We start from the raw sequence: 24,180 nt of genomic DNA, 5'->3' as shown, positions 1-24,180 counted from the left end.
TAATTGTTAAAAACAACCTGACATCCATTTCACCAATAATCATTCATGTTGGCTCAAGGAGAGGGATGGTTCTTTCTCCATACCTACAGAAAAAGCTGTGATTCAAATATGGGTAACTCCTTTCTCACCATTAAGTGCTGCTGTCTCTCTAGGTCTTCTTAGAATGTACATGTTCCTCAGAGGATGTCAGTAAGTCTAGCACCTCAGTGTGAATGAGACAACCAGAACCCAGGGCTGTGCAGGGGTTCTTGGGAATCTAAGAAGCCTGGCAGTGGGTGAAGAGAGACAAGAAAGGGCATTGAGACCTCCACATACCTGTCCCCACATCATCTCCCTGGGGCTGGCCTATTCCCAGGTTGACCAGATGCTACTAAAAGCAACTCCACTTGAGTCTTCCTCTTCCTGTTCTCCCATCTGTCCTAGGGCAAAGGCCCAGTTGATCCACTGCTGATGTGGGAACATTGCTAAATATTTTGGGCAGTCTTCTTATTTTGAGAACCCTCAGTGTGAAATTGGTTAATCTGAGTTCTCCCTGTGGTCTGATCACTCCATGTGTGACCTGGAGAAGGTAATGTCCTGCCTGGGCATTTTTATTGTTTTTTAGTATATTGAGGATACTGTTAAGGATTAACCTGAGACTCAAATGAGAGAGAGCCCTTGAAGAGCACTAAAGCTCAAACACACTTTTTGGGTATTATTTTCTATTTCTTATTTGTTGTTAGTTTGCTCCTTTTTCTTTAATTCCCTTACATGTAGATATGGAGAGAAAGGCCTCCTTGGAAGTACCATAGATGGAAGAAAATAGCACATGTCCTCCTCCTTATTCTAAGGATTTCTAGAAACCAACATGCAAGAAGATCCTCTCCAAGATCACTTACTCATAACACAGTCTTGTATGCAATAACAACGACCTGAAGTTATTCCCAGGTTGGCTCAGGTGACTTGGCACAAGAAGGCAAAGGTGGTGTCCTCAGGAGCCCCGAGGCCCTGTGAATGTCAGTTGTATTCTTCATGAGGTTGGTTTGTTTGTCTGGGGCACCTGGGATGCTACCCAAATGTTTTCAAAATGGTTGAGCATCAGAAGTCAGGAGAGGAACTGCGGTTTCTACGGTTATCAGACTTACAGCCAAGCAGGTCTTGGATTACAGAAAGGGATTGGGGACTAAGTAGGGAGTCAGACAAGCCTATTTTTTTCTGGCACTGACCAACCAGCCTCAAGTCATTCCTGGACCATTCTTGTGGGTGGAGGTGAGAAGCTAGTGCCAGTGCCCCGGGGGAACATGTCCCGTAGCTCTGAGAGCAAGCAGGATGCAACCTAAAGTTTGTCACCCACTCAGGGCTCTGAAAAAATGAAGCCCTAGCCCCAGGGCTCTAGCAATTATTGTGTGACTCCAGAGGATTGTGCTGTCAAATCTTCCAAGGACCTCTTTCTGGTACTTGGGGTGTGAGGTGGCAGCAAAAGTGGCTGGAGAATTACTCGGGTTGTTTAGGGGGAGGGTGTTGTGTTTCAGGATGAATTATTTTTGATGAAGAAAAGATTGCTGATGGGCAGCCAGGACTCTGCCTGAAACTAAGCACTCACTTGGAGGCCTGCCAGGATCCAGCTGAGGTGACAGAATGGGCTGGCGAAAGGCCCACTGGGCCCCAGTGAGCACTTCTTGGGGTTTGGGAGTAATGCTTCCCCAGTGCCTGAAGTGTGGCAGAGGGGAGAAGCAGACTCAACCTCAAGAGGCAGGACTCCCTCTGAAATAGACTGAAAAAAGAAAGAAGAAACGATTTGGACAGTACATCTTTCAACTCCCAACAGTCTTTTCCTTTTGGAAATAGTGGAGAAAGGAACTGGGGATGGCAGGAAATAACTACTCTGATCGAATCTTACAAACATTCTATAAAACTATGTCAACGAAGCAGGACAGACATCACGCCAAGATCTGGAATCACAGGATGTTTACATGATATTAATGCCCGCGGCAGACAAATACTAAATACCACAAAATACCTGAGACAAAATTAAAAGGAAAAAAAAAAAAAAAAAGAAGGAAAGAAGGAGAAGAATAAAAAGGAGTCTAGTGTCCTGACATCCAGAGGTCCAGGGCTCACAGGCCGTGTGTGGGCTTCTGGTGGCTCCTGGCCTCACATCTCGGCTTCTGCGGAGTGGACTTCCGTCGCAGTGATAGCAATTCCGATGGCAAGGCTGCCATTGTCAGAGAAGAGCTGGGCCAGGGAGGTGTTGAGGACGAGGCAGTCCCCATCTGTGATGACCGAGTCCACGCACTCGAGGACAGACCGGGGGGTGGCCTCCCATTTGAGACGCCGATGGTTTCTGTTGAGCTCCAGGCGATAGGTGAAACAGTCGGCCTGGGTGGGGGTCCCGATCAGCATCATGGTGGCAAAGAACTGGGGGTGCCCTTCGTGCCTCTCCTGCTTCCTGAGCACCAGCAGAAAGTGGTGGCCGAGGCAGGAGTGCATGATGATCCAGTCGGCCGGCGCCGGCAGGTGCATGTCTGTGGCCAGGAAGACGATTTCCGCTCCCTGAAGGATGTCAACCCTGTGGGTCTGACGCAGATGGGGCACAACCACCTCCAGGTGGCCTTCCCACTGGCAGGAGAACAAGGGGCACAGGCAGGGCGTCACCTGGGCAGCGTGCAGCCCTGCCTCCTGGTGGTGGAGGTGGTGGGGGTGGGCGTGGTGGCGCAGGTGGTGGTGGTGGCGGTGGTGGCGCAGGTGGTGGTGGGGGAGATGGTGAGGGTGGAAGCTGCCTTGCTCTGCAGTGCTCTGAGTGATGGCGCGTCTACTGGACACATACTAGAAGGAAAGAGAGTAGTATTAGTGGGGCATGAGACCTGTGTCTGTCCCTGGCTGCGACTCCCCTGGTGACCAAAACATTAAAAGCTGATTGTCGGGCTGGGGTTGTAGCTCCGTGGTGGAGCACTTGCCTACTAAGGATGAGTCGCTGGGTTCGATCCTCAGCACCACATAAAACTAAATAAATAAAATTAAGGGATTAATTACAATTTTTAAAAAAATTAAAGCAGATTATTTAGTGCCAACAGAGAAAGGTTCATTTCTTTTAAAAATGAGGGACATTTTGGGTACCTGGGGAGATGGGGGGGTTAAGATTTTGGAAACGTGGGCCAAGAAAATGCAATATTTATGTCTTTGTGATTCTTTAATAAGATATCCAAGCAAATAGCAAATAGCCAATTTTCCCCCTCAAATAACATTGTACTGTAATGGTCATCAATCATGAAGAACACCCCCCACCCTGGTTGTTTTTGTTTTTGCTTGCTTGATACTGTTGATATTTTTGTGCAGACAATAGAAGTCAATGGATTTTTTTTCTATTTTATTATTGCTGTTATTTTTAGAATAAAAACTCAATAATACCTATTTGTCCTTCCAGGGTTATCCGGGGTCATACAGTTTTGTGTATCCTTCTCCCAGGTCCTAAGGCAACCATTGGGACACAGAGGCAATTGTGTGCAGTTGACCCCAGTCACCAGGGAGGAAGCCCCACCCTTGACTCCGGGCACTGTCCCCCACCATGGACGCTTCTACCCTATGCCTCGCTCTCTGCTCCAGACCAACTTCTCAGGGGCTCACTTCCAGGCACTTCCATTGTGACAGTCTCCTGACCCTTTGTTCCTCAGGGCAGTGTGCCCACAAATGTCCTTAATAACAGTCAGACCTGTGATGGCACCTTCTGATCAGGCATCTGTAAGCATGTATGGAGCACCCGCTATGGCCAGGCCCTGAAGGCGTTAGCGATAGACACCGTGTCTCTTGGTGTGGGTGGTACAGACATTAATATGCTTATAATTAATCACACATTTGACAGGGGTCCTCCTTGTGACATGAGGACTATGATTCATATTTTTCAGTTGAAGATACAGGCTTCAGCTGCAATGTGCCTGAGGTTACCACGCGGGAAAGCCGCAGACAGGGATTCGTTTTCACACCTCCTGACTCAGAACACAGAGCACATACCCCACCCCAGTTCTGCCTGCCTTCAGCTCCCCACTCTCACTCCCGAGTTTCGCTTGTCTTTAATTAGCTACTGAAGGATCTGGGCCATTGGGTGGAGGTGGCAGCCTTATAGCGCCCTCCCCCCACCCCCAGCCCAGGCATGGGGCCCTCACCTGGTAGTGGTCTCCTAGGCTACCCTCAGGTCGCGAAAGTCCCGTCTGCCCTAGTTCTCCAAATGCTTTCCAGACTTGAAGTGCCTTTGGGCACCTGCCTTTTCTCCTTGCTTCAGTTTGTTCCCAAAGTATAGAAAATAGGGTGAAAGTCTGCCTTTTACACTCACCACCATGGTTACAAGAATTTTTCTCTCTGCTAGCTCACTGTGGCTAACTGGCATCCCCCTCTTTAGAGTATGAGTACACGCACACATTCATACACGTGGTATGCAGAGACGGCCACCTGGTGGTGGAGGTGACCTAGAGGCAGGTGGGCATAGATGAGGTCTGCTCTGGAGTTGTTAGCTCTAGCTTCCGGGGTCTGGGTTCTTGCAGAAGCAGTGTAAGCTATGGAAGTCCCTCCAGCAGCGCCTTCCTGCCTCTGATGGTAGCTACTGGGCCGCCTGCTGTCACCCATCCTCACCCCTAAGGGAGACATCGCGCCTTCATCAGCCGAGAGGTGACAGACTATGTTCCAGAATTCTGCTAGTGATCAGTTACCCTTTAGTATTAAACACCGAGAAGGGAGTTACCTAGTATGTAGCATCTACTAAGTGTTCGGCACCAGGAAAAGTAGATTTTAGAAAATAATTATTTCATTAATTCTCTCACAGTAAAGATCAGTTTGGGGTTTTTTGTTTGTTTACAGATAAATTAAACCTTGTTGAGTTGCCATCTGCCTGCCGGCAGCCTGGACCATTTACTCACTGGGTAAAGGGAGGGTTCCTCCCAAGAAATCCAGGGCTGCATCTCCATCAGCTAGGCTCCAGCTTGCCGCAGTCCGGCTGCGCACAATAACCGGGAGGTCACGAGCCACTTGTAGATTCAAGCAGGAACGAACTTTATTCGAGAACCCACGCGAACTCCACAGAAACTCAACGGGAACTCCGCGAGAACCAACGGGAACTCCGCGAGAACTAAACGGGAACTCAACGGGAACTCCGCGAGAACTCAAAAGTAGCAGGCACACGAGGTAGCAGGAGTCGCCTTATTGCCGGACAGCAGAGGTCCATATACACAACTGAATATACAGCCTGCCCCAATCCAGCACCATCCAGTTACAGCAATCAGTCATTATCTTAATAATTACACACAGCTTAACTTAATTATCATCATCTTAATGGCTCGCTGGCATTACCCCTCAACCACTCCTTCTGGCAAAATGCCAGGTGCCATCTTGACTTGGTTGTGGCTCTCAACATTGAAGGCCGAAGCGGGAACTGCTTTATTGCAGGGAAACTCAGCAGGAACGGAGCGGGAACTCAAGGTAGCGGGCACCCAAGGTAGCAGGAGCTGCCTTATTGCAAAACAGCAGAGGTATATATACCTAACTGGTTACACACAGCTTGACTCAATTAGCATCATCCAGTTACAGCAATCAGCCAATAAGGAATCCCTACCATCTAAGTGGCTTGGTGGCGTTGCCTTACAAACCACTCCTCCTGGCAAACTGCCAGGCGCCATCTTGACTTGATATGTGGTCCCCAACACCAGCTAGGCTCCATGGTCTTTCCAGAAGTCTGCACCTTCCTGAAAGGTGGTCTGCCTCTTCAGCTGTGCTCAAGAAAACCCAGTCTTGTGCTCTGATGGGAAGCCCCAAATGCTGCCCCTACCCAGTCTCTGAGAAGACCCCTTTCTCACATGGGCTTTACAATAATCATGAGAGAAATATGTTATGCTTGTCTTATTGATGAAGAAACTAAGACACAGAGGGACTGAGTCACTTGCTCAAAGTCACACAGCACATAAAAGATGAGGCTGGAAATGGAGCCCAGAATAGCTAAAGGGGACAAGGATCATAGTCTGGGAAGAACACAGTCTGGATCTCAAAAGACTTTTATCTGTTTACTTGTCCAGCAAGTAAATGAAGGAAGTTTTCTTACTGGCAAAAATAATTAACCCCAAAGGTCTTGCTGACTGGGAGAACAACAAGTTTGAAAGGGCCAGATGCGAAAGAAGGCAAGATGTTTAAGAAGCAATAAAATAATGCCTTAAGATGGCATTAAAAAGGAAGGCAAGTGTTCATACGAAGATGATCTTTCCATTTAGATGGGGTTGGGGGTGAAGACTTTGGTGACCTTCTGCCTTGGTCCATGCCTTCCTCTCTCCAGCCTGGTCACTTGACCTTCACACGTGGGTGGCAATTTGGTTGAACACAGGCTACCACAAGAGCCTGGAGAACCTGATTTTGCCCTTGGCCTAATGCATGACAACAGAATGTCCTGGGATTCCCGTCTCAGAAGTGGCCTCTGGGCTAGTTAACCTCCATAAGCCCTTCCCCAGCCCACTCTCCTTCTTCTGTGTTGTGCTGTGCAGCCAATGTCAGACACGTGAAGTCAAAGTAGGGAAGGAGGGGGGATACCCTGAGCTCCCTTATCCCTCTCTCCAATCTGCCAGTGCCCCCCCATCAGACAATGCAACCAGGAACCTGTCAGCAAAGGGAGTCGAGAGTGCACCAAGCAAGTGTTGACTCCCTTTGGAAATGGTACTGAGCGAGGCAGGTAGGCGGAGGAGGAGGAGGATGCCTATCTGTATGCAAATATCCCTGTTCCCTCCTATGTGATGTGGTAGGTGAGCTCTGATGAGGTTTCAGGTGGGGAGGAGAGAGAAACATGACCACAACTCAAGGTAGTCACCTAACAGTGCAAAGGGTTGAGGATACAGAAGAGCATCCTTGTTCCTGGCTCACTGGCCCCTAGGATCATGTATGTTATAAAACAATGCAAAAATGCAGTGTAGCAGGTCCTCTGTATCTGTGCTTTCTGTCAACCACAGATTGAAAATATTTTCGAAAATCATATCTGTACAGAACATGTACAGACTTTTTTTCTTGACACTATGTTCTAAACAAAATGTACAGCATTTGCATCGTAGTAGGTTTTATAAATAATCTACTGATGGTTTAAAGGATTTGGGAGGATGTCCATGAGTTATATGTAAACACTAGGTCATTTTATATGAGGGGCTTGAATATCCATGGATTTGAGTACCACAGAAGTTTCCGGAACCAATCCCAGCAGACACTGAGGGAGGATTTCAGGCATGAAGGGCTCTCATAGCAAAAAGTAGGGGAGGCTATTCTAGCGAGCTTGAGGGACATTTATTCTGTGTGAAGCATGAAGGGTGAGTTCTCTAACAAATTAGGTAAAGGTCTTGCCGACAGGGAGAACAACAAGTTTGAAAGGGCCAGATGTGATAGAAGGCAAGATGTTTAAGAAGCGACAAGAAGTTTCCAACAGACCTGGCAGATGGGCCATCTGGTGGAGATGGAGAGGGGTTGGGCCTTATTGCCAAATCAAGGGGAGGCTGAGATGGCCTTCAGTGCCCAGTGGGAAACCAGCAGGAAGGCCCAGGACTCAGCTGTGCACTTTAAAGTGTTCTTGAGGGTGGCACCATGTGCCCAGGCCCACAAGCAGAGCCTGCTCCAAACTAGCACTCAGAGTGGGGCCAGCAGCCAGTCCCCACCCTGTCCACCCAGTGGAAACAACAGTGCTCTTCCACCTAAGCGCTCCTGTAGCTTCCTTTGGGCTTCTTCATCTGCCAGCCTTTTTACGTCTTGTTTTTTTAATTGCTGCTGTATCACAAAGCAGCCAAGGATATAATCCAAAGAGACCGAATTGAATGACTATGCAAATAGAGTGGGACATTATGGACTCACGGAGACCCGGGCGCTTGCTGTGCTCCAAGAAGGGCGCTAAGAATAAATGCAGTCTTAATTCCTCATGTCTCCCTACTCCATCTTCTGATGCAAAATATGTTTCATTTAAACGATCCTTGGGTGACGGAGGTCACAGGTCTGCTGGCAGGGAGAAGGGATGCTTTTAATTGGCAAAATGCTAATCGTTTTTGGAAAATGAATTCTAATCTTCCCATCTAATACAGTGGATGTGTGAGTAATTACTTTCCTTCACTAAACTGTTAATGCAACATTAGTGATTACACTAATTAAAACTAATGAACTCTTACAGGCTGATAAACGCCTCAGTCAGTCAGAGGATGCCTTCCTTCCATTGGCTGTATTTAACTTCCCATTTGGAAGAGAGATTTTGAATTAACCTTTAGAATAATGTGCAGAATTGAGTTTGGAAATGTTAGGCTTTATAGACTGGGTATAATTCTTTCCCCCCAAGCATTTGTGAGGCTATTTCCACTGAGGGTGTAATTGAATTTAAAAACGCATTCTTTAATTTGATCAGCCACACTCCCATGGTTGGTAATGGCTATACCTCCAAATCCTGGCTTTCAAAGGGAAAACCTGCCCTTGGAATTATGACATGACCCTTTCTCCAGCCTGCACTCCCTGTGGTCAGCAAGCTCACTTACAGGATTGATTTTCCTTCCCACTTGCTTCCAGAACACGGCCATGCTAATGCATTTCGGCAGAAAGAGGATTCTGCACCCAATTTTAAATGACAGGCTCTTGCTTTGAGTTTGTCCGTGCTCTTATTTGTATTAATTAACGGAGGCTTTTTCAACCTGGGTGAAGATGGAAAAGGAAGTGATTCTGTGAATGCATTTCACACCGAGGAAGGAAGAGCAGGTGGAGAGAGGATGGGGTAACATAACTCCAGGGCAGGGTTAGGGTTTGGATATGAGATGTTCCCCAAAGCTCAGGTGTGAGCCAAGGCAGGAATGTTCAGAAGTGAGATGATTACATTATGAGAGCTGGAACCTAATCAGTATATTAATCCATTTGAAAAGAATACTGTACTGGGTGGTGACTGTAGGCAGGTGGGGTGTGGCTGGAGGAAGTATGTCACTGGGGGTGTGCCTTTGGGGTTTACGTTTTGTCCCTGGTGGGTGAAGCACACTCTCTCTCTCTTCCTCTCTCTCCTCTTCCTGGTTGTCATGAACTGTCAGCTTCCTTCATCACACTATTCCTCCCTCCGTCACACCTTTCCACCATGATGTTCTGTCTCACCCCAGTCCCAGATCAATGGAGTCACGGCGACCACACACTGAACCTCTGAAACTGTGAGCCAACACAAACTTCTCCTCCTCTAAGTTGTTTTGGTTGGGTCTTTGGGTCTCAGCAATGCAAAGCTGACTTAAAAAATAGGCATTAGAGTATGGGGATAAAGTCAAGGCCTGAGCCAAGTTCAAAGTCAGGTCCGCTAAGAAGTGGAGTGTACTCGTGCCTACATGACATGGTATTTTGTTTCTGGGAAGGATAGTCAGAGGTGGAGGCTAAATGTTGTCCATTTGGTTTTCCTGGCTCTCCATTCTCTCCCTCAGAACGGAGTGCAACTCTGTATGTGTACACAGAACCCAGGAGGACATTGGAATGCTTCAAAACAGTGAAGGAATAACACAAAGTGAGCTAGAAAATGCAGCCCCGGGGTAGGACTTCTTAATGAATGTATCTCATGCTCCTTTCCCCCCATACCAGAGTCAGACTTCGGTCATATTGGGGGCCTAGGTTATATCATGTCTGCACCTTTCTTCAAAATACTTTAGTATAAATAATATGAGATATACATAATAAGATATATAGATGTATAATACTTATATATTTATAATATATAATCTTAAAAAAACCATACTCCAGGGGCTGCCAATTCCTGGATCAGGAATTCTCACTTCAAGGTTATCACCTAACATTTTATTGGAAAAGCCCACACCCCAGAAATAATGAGTACAATTGCTTCAATTCCTAGCCATATTTCTGATTCACACCAGATGCTGCTAATTAACACTTCCGCCTGGGTCTTCATTGGCGACGTTAGTGGTTTGTCAATCAGCATAATGGATGGCGAGGAAGGGAGTGAGGACCGGGTAACATCGTTCAGGGAGATTTCTTACTTTACAAAAGGGTTTTAAAAGCTTGTTCCCTAATTGCTCTATGTCCAACCCCTGGGTCAGGGCTTCTGACGGTCTGATGCCATCTCTCAGGACTATTGGAGTATTGGGATCTCACTCTGAAATATCATTACATGCAAAATTTCTTTCCTAGTGACCAAAATTATGTAAATTGAGTGTGGAGACTGATGAGCACACACAGGAGCCTCTAAGTCATTGACTCTTTAGATAAGAGGGATATGGGACATTACTTTGAATAGAGGAAAATGACAAGTTGGAGGTCAAATCTATTTAAAACCAAGACCCACAGGTGAAAAATAGAGAAGAGGTCCATACAGATGTCCTCACAAACACTGGTCTGTGTTCTCAAAAGCCTCCCGTGCCAGCCCTCTTATTAATGCCGTCCTGGCTACATGAGGGTCTGGTAAGGAAATGGGAAAACAGAACCCACTTCTCTGAGTCCCCAAGCTAGGATTGCAGGGCCCGTCTTTCTAGATCCCAGCTCTTGGCTGACCAGAATATTTCCTGTTTGTTGGGTGCCTTCAGGACAGGGACTCTTTGCTCAGGCTAGCACAGCGCCAGTATGCAACAGTCAGATGCTTGACCCCTCTTTGTAGCACACAGGGATGCATTAATTATAGCTTCCTCCATGAGGCTCACCCTGGTTCTGTCCTTTATATCATTCAAGTGTGTCAGCATCCATCTAACTGGGGTTGTCTATTTGAGACAATCAACTGCTCTAAGATGGCGATGCTGTCTCCCTCCCTGGCCTCTGGAGCAGTCGTGCAGCAGTTAAGATCTTCACATACCCGGGGCGCGGTGGCACACACCTGTAACCCCAGCAGCTCGGGAAGCTGAGGCAGGAGGATCTGAGTTCAAAGCCAGTCTCAGCAACAGAGAGATGCTGAGCAGCTCAGTGAGACCCTGTCTCTAAATAAAATACAAAATAATCCAGGGGAGGTGGCTCAGTGGTTGAGTGCCCCTGAGTTTGATCCCTGGAACCAAAAGAAAAAGAAAAGAAAAAAAGATCTTTACATTCAACTCACTACTCATTTCAACCTGCACTGAAAATCGCTAGCTGGTGGCTTCTCTCCTCGAGCTGGAAGTCATTTAGGGGGACAGTGTCTGGTCCAGTAATGGGCAAGTCCAGCACTTTACAGTGCCTGGCATCTGATAGACTCTTGGTAAGTATATTTCTGCTTGAACGTATGAATGAGTGGATGATTCATAAACAGAACCCTGGGGACCACCTGCAGTGGAGGCTCTATCCTCTACCTTGGTTTCTCAGCTGCTGGACAAGTGTGTGTGTGTGTGTGTGTGTGTGTGTGTGTGTGTGTGTACAAGGAGTCCACAGCTGTGAGCTCACCAGGATGGTGTCCTGGCAGTTCCTCACCCTAAAACTGACAGGGATGGGACCCAGAAGCTGCATTGAACCTGACTGAGAGGCGGCCCAGTTGCCAGTACGGATGTGAAATAAAAACTTCAAAGAAGAAACTTCTCAAGTCAGAGAGGCACTTTCTTTGCCTCTACTTGTTACAGAGTTGACTCAAAGTCTCAGGCATTCCTTTATGGATCACGAATTGCTTCTCACATGGGATTGGGAAGCATAGTCTGCTGGTTTGACCCAGGAAGTCTGTCTGCCTCCTGGATGGATCCAGACCACTCTCCCTCCCACACCTCAGCAGGGCTGAGGCCTTAACAAAAGCCCGGAGACCGCCTAATCAATCTCCTTATGCATTTTCTGTTATCAATGGCCACTGAGTGGCTATTCTAGGGGGTATGCACAGAGCTTGGGTGTGTGAATTGGGGTGTCCATTTGATTTTGCATGAGGCCCATCATAGGATAGGAGGAAGCCAGAAATGGGAGAAAGTGAGACAGGTGGCTGGCTGTGTACACAGCTCGTTCCGAAGGTGTAATTATGAAGGCAAGAGGATAGAACATGTTTGAAGAGTCTCATGCCTTGATTTTTACTTTTAAGTATTTAGATTTACAGAGTGTGGGCCTTCACTCGTACTTTTGCTTGGAGCCTGCAAACATTTGGAGCAAGTCTGTAGTCAAAGCAAATGGTTGAGGAAGGCAGCTCCCTTTCCGTTTATTCTTTGGTTCTGCTTTTCAACTGCTAGGCTTGGAGCATGCTAATGAGTCCTGTAGATGAAAGACTTTGTCTTGAAAGCACCTTTTCCTATAGTCAGATTTTTGTATCTGCAATTGGAAAGGGAAACCTGAGCCTGCATGAGGAATTTAAAGGTTAAAATTTAAATACCTTAAGCTCCATTTACTGGAAGCATCTCTGGAGATTGACATGAGGACCACAAGGTAACAAGGGAGGTGTGATGGGTTTGCTGACAGTACAACCTCCGCCCATCTGGACACCCCTAGTGTCCTAACCTACCCTTAGCTTGTTGACAACAGTCACAATGTAACAGGTTGCTGTGGCCCAGGTTAGTCTCCTAACTATTATGGTTTGGATCTGGAATGTCTCCCAAAGGCCCATATGTTCAAGTTTTGGTCCCCACTTGATGGTGCTACTGGGAGATGGTGGAATCTTTAGGAGGAGGGACCTAGTGGAAGGAAGTTAGGTGGTTGGAAATGTGCCCTGGAAGTCCTGAGATACTGAGACCCCAACCCCTTCTCTCTTTCTTTTTGCTTCCTAACCGCCAGGAAGTGATCAGCTCTACCACCACACTCCTGTCTCCATAATGTCCTGTGTCCCCACAGGCCAAAAGCAGCAGAGCCAAGTAACCATGGACTAAAACCTCTGAAGCCATCAGTCAAAATAACTCTTTCATGGCTGGGGTTGTGGCTCAGAGGTTGAGCACTTGCCTCACATGTGTGAGGCACTGAGTTTGATTCTCAGCACCACATATAAATAAATGAATAAAGTAAAGGTCCATCAACAACTAAAAAAAAAATCATAAAAAAAACTTTCATTCTTTAAGTTGATTATCTCAGGTATTTTGTCACAGTCATGGAAAGCTGACGAATGTACTAACCTTAGAGAGGAGGTTAGAAACTAGAAACAGCAAATGCAAATTTTGGAAGCAAATATATTAAGTCATGTGTGGGCAGAGGCGTGTCCTGAGTGATCTGAGAAAATTTGATGGCTAGGATGTCCCTAGGCCACATATCAAAGTTGTTTTCCTCAATTATTCAAAGGCATCTTGTCCAGAAACTCCACAAATTCAGCTCACTCTGTCTGAGCTCTCCACCCTCCCCATTTCCTACCTGCTTTATTCAGTTAACTTTTATCCATCCTTAAGGGGTTCCTTACTCTAATTAGGTCAGGTCTAGCTGTCGTGTGTGCCTTTCTAACAGGCAACAAACTTATTTAACAGCTGATCTTCCTGCTGGACCATGAGGTGAGCTCCAGGTGGGGAACATGGTCTGTTTCTTCCCCATTGTTTGTCCAGGACCAGCACAGTGCTGGGGAACGGGAGGTGCCCCAGAACTCTTAGTGGAGAGGATGAATGACTCCTCCCTCCGACTCCATCACCCTCTAACCACGTTCACCATCTGCCCATCACCACTCCAAGGCAAGTCACCCACTTTGCCTCTCAGGAGCCTCCTACTTGGAGGGAGTTGGAAGGCTCCTCCCACAAAGATATGCTCACACACTGACCTGGAACCTGTGAAAGACCTTCTTCCAAAAAAGGCTCTTTGCACATGGGATTTAGATGTGATGAAGACTTGAGATGAGGTCCTCTTGGATCATCCGAGTGAGCCCAGAGTCCAGGGACAAATATTCTTAGAAGAGACATCAAAGACCCAGAAGCAGAAGAGATGGCCATGGGAAGAGGGAGGTAGAGATGGAGTGATGTGGCCACAAGCCAAGGAAGGCCTGGGCCATCAGGACCCCTTAGGGCTTAGAAGGAGCGTGACCCTATGACACTTTGATTTCAGATTTCTGGTGTCCAGGCTGTGACAGAAGAAGTGTGTATTGTTTGAAGCCACCAGGTTTGTAGTCATTTGTTATGGCAGTCTTAGAAAATGAATACACGAGTCTTCCTGCACCCACTCTTGCCCCCTTACTGACTATAACTTTTCTCACTAAATATTCTAATGGTTTCCAGGAAGGGTCATCAAGCACCAACATACTCTGCCACCTACCGAACTCTCTGGTCTCATGACCCTTTCTCCCATACCTACCTCACTCCCTCTACTTGAAGCACACTGGCCTCTTGCAGTTGTTTGGACATGCTGGCCACATGCCTGCCACCGGGCCTTTGTACTCTCCGTTCCCTCTGCCTGGAACACTACCAGATACCCACGTGGCTCACTCCTCCACTTCATTCACAGTTATGTCTACTCTGAGGCTGTCCTTTTTTACCTGTTAAAAACCCACTTGAATCCCCCTATTTCACTTCACAGCACTTATCAATACCATGATAAGGTATATTAGAGGACAGAGAGACTGTAGGTCATATATTTATCTGTGTACTGTTTGTCTTCCCTGCTGCAACATTCAGTTTCTTGGGAATAACAACCTGGTTCTATTCATTGATGTATCTCTGGAAGATTAATTGGAAACTGAAGGGGCTTAGTGTATTTTTAAATGAATGGACAAACTCCTTTGCATCTTTTAACCTTTTCCATCTTAGAAGACTCAAGTAAGGGCACATGTCCCTGGAGAGTGGACTTGTTCCTGCTCCTGCTTTCTCCCATTCCTGGATCTCTAAAGTTAGAAAATCTCAGCTCCATGCAACTCTGACCTGGTGGATTCTCATAGCTGCTGACTGCTGAGACCGGAAGTTCCTGTCTGTAGGGGACCTAGAGGGTCACCAGAGCCCAAAATTTGCTCACATTCATGCCCATTCCTGGGTGTATCTTTGAATTCTACTTTGTGGATTCAACTGAAGCTGAGGCAATGCTCATGTTCTCACCAGGCTTTAAAACTGGGCCAGTGCTTGGGGTCAAGTGTAGCCTCCTGGAGTATAATTTCAGGCCGGATCCCTGCTGGCTCCAGACTCTCCAAATCTCCCACACGGATGGATTCATACCTCCACATCTGTACTCAAGTCTTCCAGACTCTGACAGCAGGACTGTAGGAGAAGCAGGGGTTTACTCTCTCCACTGAAAATTTTGGTTTCCTTAAAACTTGCCTCTTGCCTGAATAACTCAGACTAGGAATGTTCTGGATGGCAGGAGACATAGTGCTTACACCCAAGTGTGGATGTAGTCCATAGGTCTTTCCCACCCATGTGCTAATATCAAAGACACCCATGTGCTAATATCAGAGACATGCAAATCTGGAGCAGGGAGACATGCTATTTCACACAAAGGGCTGTCTTCCAACCGCAGAACCATCTTTAGAAAATTAGGCCTTCATATAAGTCTGCCCTTAAAATGGGGCATGTGTCATCTAACCAAGGGAGATAGAAAGACAGAATTGCACAGTAGAAAAAAATGAGAAAACTATAGTTTGAAGTCAGACCCACTTGGGTACGAATCCTGTACTCATTAATTAACCTCTTTATGCTTTAGTTTCTTCATTTATAAAGCAAGTATAATAATATCTCCTAGGGTTGAAGTAAGAATTGAATGAGACAAAAAGAACACTATCTAATACCCTCTAGCCCAGAGTAAGAAAGCAGTAAGTGGTAGATGCTATCATCATCATCATCACATAATAATTATTATTATTGAACAGCTAACTGATTGCTGCTGAGGACACAGCACCTACTTTCTGCATCATGAAATGTGTTTCTTAGAACATGTAATGAAAATAATATTCATGTTGACTTGAACCATAATTATAAAGGACATCTAAGCAGTTCTATGTGGAAGAGACCCTGAGGTGGGAAGGAGGCATGGCCACAGCAGGATGGCTACAGTGAAACCAATGACAGTATCAAGGGTTGACAAGGATGTGGAACACTCGAAACTCCTGGGCACTGCTGATGGAATAATCACTTTGGGAAACTCAATATCTACAAAAGCCAGACCTTAGACCCGGCAGTTCCACTCCCAGGCATGAACCTGTTGGGAGACTGTTCTCCATTCTCATGCATTTCTGCACATCTGGTACTTTGACATGCGGAGAGACCTTAGAACTCACCCCAGAATCTGGTTTCCTCTGACCGTCCCAATTTCTCCCCCTCCCAGCTCATGGAGAGGCTTTCTGCAAAGTTTCCTTATCAGCCTAAAGTCTGGACCCATAAAGAAGAAACAGTACCTCTGACCCCTTCCCCAAGTTTCCATTAACTAAACTTATATTGCCAGCAAGAGATAAAACTCTGTTAACACACCTGGACAGACTTTTGTCACACACCATTGTCTTCTATTTCAAGACTAAAGGGAATCTTTTACAAATCACAGTCTCCTTTGCCAACTAGACAGAGTTTGTCCCAGGCCACCCTATATTCTACCTAGCTTTTATAAGTGATTTTGAGCTCCCTTCAGAATCACTTATAAAAGCTAGGTGCAGTAGCTCATGCCTGTAAGCCCATAGGCTTGGGAGGCTGAGGCAGGAAGATCTGAGTTTAAAGCCACCTTCAGCAACTTAGCATGACCCTAATCAACTTACTCAGCAAGATGCTAAGCAACTTAGAGAGATCCTGTTTCAAAATAGAAAATAAGTGGGCTGAGGATGGGGCTCAGTGGTTAAGCACCCCCAGGTTCAATTATGACCCTTCAGGTTTGTCTACATTTCCCTCTCTCATACTCCCCTATGGAAAAAAGGTGTATGGATTTCTGAATGATACTAGGCTGGTAGGTAGTCACCTTGTGTTATCTTTGCTCATCCTGGGATTTTTCCCCTTTTATGTTAATACATTTGTATAACTTCTATCTGTCTTTGTCAAGTTTTTACAGTGAAACTTCAAAAGGCATAGGGCATAGGGAAAATTTCCCAATAGTTTGGGATAAGAGACAATTAAGTTCTTATTATGTAAGAACTTAATTGTCTCTTATCCCAAACTATTGTTTCAAAGATATTTGGATACTGAACAACCTAAAAAAGGTAGCATCTCTTCTGGGAGCAAAGGACAAATTTGCTTACAGCCTTGGGAGAAACAGATGATATCTGTCTTAGGAGCTAAGGGCAGGAAAGCTCACAGTCCACTGTTGAAGATCAGGTTTTCTAAGTTTTTGTAAGGCAATCTACTTGTGGGTACAGGCATCGTTTGGCCATAATTGTATTACATCATGGGAACCAGGTCTTAGGGACCTGGTGCAAAAGTATGAATACTCTGGCCACTGCAATTGCTGTTAGTCAGAGACTGTCTTTCATCTCTGACCCAGGAATCTCATGTCTCCTACCCACATCCATCAAGTTGTGACTTGCAAGCTTGTGAGCCTGAAAGTAGTGTAAAATCTGTTGGGGTTGTGGCTGGACCTCACTGTTGCATTCAACACCTGATAGATATGAGTGTTATGTGATCAAAAACCATGCATGTGAATGTTTATAGCAGCATTAATACATCCTAGCCTAAATCTCAAAACACCTAAATGTCCTTTAAATGAATAAATTGTGATATACTCACATGACACACTACCGCACAACTACGACAAAAGAATGAATGACTGCTACCTGCAACAACAGGGGTGGATTTCAAAGACATGATGAATAAAAAAGTAGTCACTGAAGAGTACGTATTTAAGAATTCCATTTGTATGAAGTTTAAAAATGTACAAAGCCACTCTGTGGTGATAAATGTTTGAACAGTGGTTATCTTATGTGGAGACATATGTTAAGAGCCATTAAAATATATACTTAACACCTGTGTACTTCACTGTGTGCTATACATCAAAGAACAGGAGATGAAAGATTGGAGGGAGACAGGAAGGGAAGGAGAGAAGGAGGAAGGGAGGAGAAAGGTCTGGAAGAAGGGAGGAAGGAAGAATGGATAGCGGGGATGAAGTCTGCCTTTGCTAAAAGTACTGACTCTTGGGTCTGCAGATGCCCAGTGGGTAACTAAAAGCAGGATAAATGCTCAGCATCTCTGCCTTCATTTTGTATCTGTCTCCTTTTTTCTTTAAACTTTGGGTCAGATTCTTGTTCAACTCTGCACAGGGGCATTTTAATCATTTCAGGAATGTTCCTGTAAAACTGGCCATGTGCCTGCTTCAAGACTGAGGACACCACTGTAAGAGTAACCAAGGTATTTTCAAAGACATTTAACTTCCAGCGTTTACAACATCCTGTTTCAGATCCCATAGACAGGTACCTACAAGTCTCTCGTCTTTGCTCTGCACCTTTTAGGAATAGCAGAGCCTGGCAGGCAGATCACCCCCATGATGAGCTACCAGCTCTAAGCAAGAGTGATCATCTCATGGGAACCCAAGTTGCCTCCTTCCAAGATCACAGGTCTGATGGATAAACATCCTGAGGAGCAGTGGAGATTGCCCCCTCTAGTGATAAGGACTTCCCAGAACCAGAACTCAGATACTGATCACCCAGACCATCTTGACTAAGACTGCTTGACTAAACAGACCTCTCACTCCTGCCCCTAATCTTCCATTGAAACCTAGAGTTCACGTCAGTTCCCGAGAGATAAGGCTGAGATACCATACTCGCTTTGCCTTTCTAATAGAGCTCTATGGATTAAAGTTCCTTTCCTGCTTTTGCCATTGTTTTTCCATTTGGCTTTTGGGGTTGTGGCTGGACCTGATTTATGGGGACCCCCAGGCCTCTGACCTAGGACTATGGTAACGGAAGGAGAGAGAGAAAGAGGATGGGTGTGTCTGGTCATTGTCTCCAGGTCACTGATAACTGGGCACATCTCACAGGGCTGTGAACCTTACAGGGTTCTTTTCTTTCACCTTCTCATTGGCTCCTTTGGCCCCTCTGCTGGAGGCTGCATCTGGTTTCCCTTGATGCTAACAGCTCAGGGGATTGGAGGATAAGGATAAGAATCATGCCAGAGATGGGAAAAGGGAGAGTAAGAAAAGCAGGCTCCTGATCTTTGTGTCCCAGGAAGACAAAGGGCCTGGAAACCAGAGGAAAGGCCCTGAAGGTGTCCCCAGCATGCCTGGAGAGGTACAGCACTTGGCCTTTGGTCCTAGGGACAGCAGACTTTTTTCCTGAGACTCTTAGACACAGGACTTAAGCACTGAAACCAGGGCCTCAGCATGATGGTCAGGGGGACAGGCTCACCCCTGACTGAGCAAATGCCTCTCCAAACAAATGGCTCCATTCCTCTCTGTGGTGTGACCGCCCTCACCCCCATCTGAAGGACAGCACAGTCACGAAGGCTCCAAGTAAATCCCCATAAGCGAGGAGGGGGCAGGTGTCTTATTGACTCTAAATCTTTGCCAGTAGCTGGGTACATATTTAATAAAAATTCTTAGGCTGGGGGGAGAGGCATGAGAAGGCAGAAGGGAGAATTGGTGCCCTCTGGGCTTGGGAGGTTACAGACCGGCCAAGCCATTCATTCATCTAATCTTCATCTTTCAGTTATTACAGGCACCGTGTGTCTCTAAGGAACAAGTTTATTAGTGTTGCTAAGATAATTAGCCTATTCTACTTCAAGGCAATTCAGTTGCCCCCATAAATGTATTTCTTCCCAGAATTCACCATGGCTACCGTTCAGCATTGGTTCAATCTTAGTCACATTTCCCCCACTGGAGAGTGCTTACTTTGTACAAGAGTTCTAAAACTCTCCAATTGACCCAGTCTCTGAATTGAAGATGAAGTCTCCAGTCTCTAGCTCGGTCTTCCTGCAGGCAAGGGTGGCTTCAGCCTGTGTAATCCTGCAGCTCGGGTCACCTCCTGGGCCCTTGTGGGAGGCTGGCTCTCTTCCTCTCCCTGCTCTTCCCCATCTGAGGGAATGTCACAGAAGAGAGGGAACATGGGAAGTTCCTCCAATGCCAAGCCCCTGGCTTTGCGGCCTGCACTTGTATACATCTATAACTTTCCCAGCAGTTTCACAGACAGCAAAACTCTCCTTTCACTACTCTGCTGAAAATGAGTTAAACCAAGGATCTTCCATCTCCCCCCCGGTTTGCATGCACAGGAATTACCTGGGCATCTTATTAACATGCAGACTCTAGTTCTGCAGGGTTGGGTCAGCTCCCAGGGATGTCAAAGCTGCGGGGTCACAGACCACACTTTGAAGAGCTAGAGGCTGGACTCACTCTTGCTGGTTCATGGAGCATCAGGCTGGCATCCCTGTTTCCTTTGGGAATCAAATAGAATCTTCTTAATGACCTCAGACCCTCCTCTCAAAGTCTTTGATTCTTTAGCAACCTCCAAGTCCCCTCAGGTTCCATTGTTACCTTCACAATGGAGATAATAGGGCCGCCCTGTTGGGGCAGATAACTGTGATTTGTTAGTCACACACAGTCCTGCAGGCAGACTTCACAGGGTGGGTGGAGGGGAAGCTCGGCTGTAATTCTTAAACAGAGAATGGAGAGTTCCTTTGTCATCGTTCTTAGCACAGTATTTAGAGTCATGTTTTAGGAGAGAATTTAGTTTTCATTAGTAAATTCACCATATTTTATGGTTGCCTGTAATTTCCTACTATTTAGTTTAATTGGGTATTCTCATTCAGGGTTTAGAAGCAGCCTCCTCCTTTTAAGTAATAATGTATATAAAAATATGCTTTTCTGCAGGGACCACTGATTTCCACACCCCTTTGCTGAATTCATTCATTCATTCAATCAATCAATCGTGTATTGAGCATTTGGCACATGCTGGGGGAGGTGCTGGGGATGCAAGTGTGAATACAGGAACATGGTCCCTCTCCTCAGAGAACTTACTTTTCCAGGAGGGAGAAAAAATGCTTTCAGGTCAGGAAGATATTTGTGGAATGGCTAGGGTAGGATCCTGCCCAGTTTCTTGTAGAGGTCTGTCAAAATAATTAAATAGTCTGGGCACGGTGGCACACGCCTATAATCCCAGCAACCAACCGGGAGGCTGGGGCAGGAGGATCAGGAGTTCAAAGCCAGCCTCAGCAAGCCAGTGAAGCACTTAGTGACTCAATGAGACCCTGTCTCTAAATAAATAAAAAAGAGGCTGGGGATGTGGCTCAGTGGTTAAGCACCCCTGGGTTCAATCTCTAGCACCAATAAAATAAAATAAATAAAAAATGATAGTTAAATAGGAGGCCATTTAGACCGAGGTGGCTCTGACACCCTGGATTCCTACATAAGCAAAGTGAAACTGAAGCTCAGCCAATCACAGATGGTCCCCTGGGCATTAGTTAACACAGTCCTGAACGTCCACTGGAATCATTCAAAGAAGGCAATGGCTCAAACTTTAACCCATCACATGATTTCTTTGTTCCATTTCTGCATTTGCTCTGCAAAGGCTTATCCTTCTACCACCTCCAGAGGAGCCTTGAACTACTTTAGGTTTGGAGCTGCCTTATTCTCTGTCTGGTCAAATAAACTCTTTAACAAAATTGAATAGTTCAAACTTTATCTTTTATCCCGAGTGCAGACCTGATCCTCTTTTCTGCTTTCTCCCTCCTCTCTTAATGCTGGACCCAGGGGGAATGGAGGGGAAGAAGATGGAACCTTGCTTGGTTGCCCCAGATGGCAGAGGAAGAAGGGACTAGGATCCACTTTAAGTCATCTTGAAACAATTGACCTGTGTATAAATTATGCACGAAGGAGAAGAGATTTATAAGGATTTTATTCCTCCTCTGTCCCTCCCCCCATTCCACTGCTGCCCCCCAATTCTTCCAATGATGCACATATTGGAGACTATTTCTGACAGAGGGCAAGTTGATAATGGCACTCAAGCCTTCCTCCATAAAACAGGAATGACATGTCTCCAGTCCAGCTCTGCTAATGCACCAGCCTCGTGACAAGGAGTCAGGATGAACCTCAGCCTCTACAATGTCCCCGTTTCTGGAACTTGTGTTACCACGACGTTTGATCTGAGTCCAAGCACTTAACAGTAATTCACGGTCTAAATTTCACAGGTCTGTATGGGTAGGCCTCAGGTTGAAGCTTAAATTTCCCTGTGTTGACTCAGAAAGGGAATGAAGTCATGGAGAAGAGAATCTAGCAGTGGCCGATGGGGTGGGGGACAGCGACACATGGGAGAAGGACGCGTGGAGAACTGGGTGATGGGTTCCTCCACTCCTTAGGGATAGAAGGGCGGCTCCTCTCATTTCCCTAGGCAGTTGCTATTTTGAATGACACCTGCTTCCCTCCTGGATGACAAGAACAAATACGTTAACTTGGGTCTTAAAGGGTACAATCCAGTTGGGAGGAAAAAATTATATGATGCCAATCACGGAAGGACATGCCTGGAACACACACTGACCAGGCTGACCCCTGCTGAGTCCTACATGCTAAGTGCGTCGCCAGTGTCCTCTCACAGATGCCTGCTGACCCCTCCAGGAAGTGGAGACTGTTACCACAGCAGCTTGCAGACAGGAACACAGTAGCATAGAAAAGGGTCCTTCCCAAGGCCTGGGGGTCAGTGGCAGTGTCTGACTGCAGAGCGTGGGTGCCTCCTGCCCCTCTCCGTGCCAGTCGCCAACGCCCAATTGTCGCCGTGTGGATTATGTGCAGCTCGTATTTCATTTCCTTCTGAGCTGATTCTTCCTCCCATTCAGCTTAGCTCATTAGTTGGCAGGGGAGCTCAGGGACTTAGAACTAATCCTAATATTAAGTAAAGAGCAAAGCATAATTAGGAAGATAAATCTTCTGAGGGAGAAAAATGTATGTAACACATTCCAAAGTCAAGCCTGGGTGATTTTCTGCATCCTCTTGATGATCTACATCAACCTTCTCTTTTTCTACCTCAGAAAACTCGGGGTGGATGGTGGGTGGTTTTTAAATTTAATTTCAATTTTTTTTTCTGATCGGGAGATAATGTATGCTCATCACAAGAATTCTAGAAAACTCTGAATTGTGCAAAGAAGAGAATAGAAGACCCTCTGGGTGCCCCCATCCTGACAGTATCACGGTTGACATTTGGGTGTATACTTTTTTTGGTGCCTTGTTGACATAAATGCCTAAATGTTGCATGTACAGCCTTATGAGCCACTTTCCCCCTGCTTGATAGCTTGTGGGACAATACATGTCAAAAATGTAGATGAGTGCTCTCCTTTCAGTGGCTCTTTGGGCCATGGAGAACTCATATGGAGGTGGCATAATTGGTTTTATTCAAAGCTGGCTCAGAAACACCACTGCTGCTTGCATCCAATCGTGTATTTTTTCATTCATTTGGCAAAACCTGCCAGACATCAGTCATAAAAAGAAAACCAAGCGGCTGGGGTTGTGGCTCAGCGGCAGAGCGCTCGCCTAGGGTGTGTGAGGCCCTGGATTCCATCCTCAGCACTCCATAAAAATAAATAAACAAAATAAAGATTAAAAAAATAAGATTTAACTCAGATCCTCAAAGAAGCTATGGTCTTGTCTCAGAGGAACTGTGTCAGTTTCTCTTGGGCTCAATCTCACTGACCTCCTTTGCCCCCTCCTCCCTTGTCCCCATGGTCCAAAAAGGAGCTGGCTTTGTTGTTGGAGGCAGCCAGGCCGTGCTCATTGGCCCTCCCCCACTTCCAATCCCTTCCCCCTTTTTATTTTTCGCCTCTGGGTTTAACAGTGGCATAAAACTAATTTATAGCTCTTGCCAGGAAGAGGACAAATTTTAATCTCAGCCCGTCATGCGAAAAGCACTAGTACAAATGAATAATTGTTGACCCGTGCTACCTATTAGAGATGGTGCCGGGGTCACCTCGTTTGTTGTTTTAACACAAGAAATTAAGGGCCCCGGCAAGGACTTCCATGGGAACAGAATCGGTAATGAGACAGAACATTGCTGTCTCTGTGGGTGACCTCTCCTGGAGCCACACTGACGTAGAGAGAGGGATGGACCCTCACCTCGACAGCTATCCCCGGGGAAGGACAGACTGCCTGGGTCCGTTTAGATGTCACGTTCTGGTTCCTTTCCCCCAAGGTCCTTATCAATCAGCATATGCTTATAGAGTGACTGGAATATGTTGGACACCACACAGACCATTATTGACACTGTTATTTTGGCCACCAGAAACTCACCTGTTCCTGACTGTGATGCCATTTGTTTCTGTAATGTCCAGTGCATGGAGAGAAGCAGCCTGCATTCTCTTCAGGATCAAGTGGCTTGACTTATAGAACCTGACTCTTGAAATGGGCCAGAAACAATGGAGGAGATCTGGGAGGAGAGAAAAGCTCTTCCAATGGATGGGGAACATCTCGAACACAGAAAGGAGCTGGCCTTTCGTGGTCTGGGGAGACCCCAGGAAAACAAGGAGAAATAAGTTTTTC

General features: G+C 46.3%; 1 protein-coding gene across 1 annotated transcript in view; it reads right to left on the bottom strand.

Annotated features, from left to right (window-relative positions):
• Window positions 1-2,133: 2,133 nt before the first annotated feature.
• Window positions 2,134-24,180, bottom strand: part of Siah3 (siah E3 ubiquitin protein ligase family member 3) — a 62,152-nt gene continuing 40,105 nt past the window's right edge. The window contains exon 2 of the mRNA XM_026411951.2: window positions 2,134-2,805. Within this exon, the coding sequence (XP_026267736.1) occupies window positions 2,134-2,805 (672 nt within the window). The remainder of the gene's footprint in view (window positions 2,806-24,180) is intronic.

Source organism: Urocitellus parryii, chromosome 2 (genome assembly GCF_045843805.1).
Source record: "Urocitellus parryii isolate mUroPar1 chromosome 2, mUroPar1.hap1, whole genome shotgun sequence".
In the NCBI taxonomy this organism is placed as follows: Eukaryota; Metazoa; Chordata; class Mammalia; order Rodentia; family Sciuridae; genus Urocitellus; species Urocitellus parryii.
The sequence above is the reverse complement of the archived record's forward strand: the minus strand, read 5'-3'. Positions and strand labels throughout refer to the sequence as shown.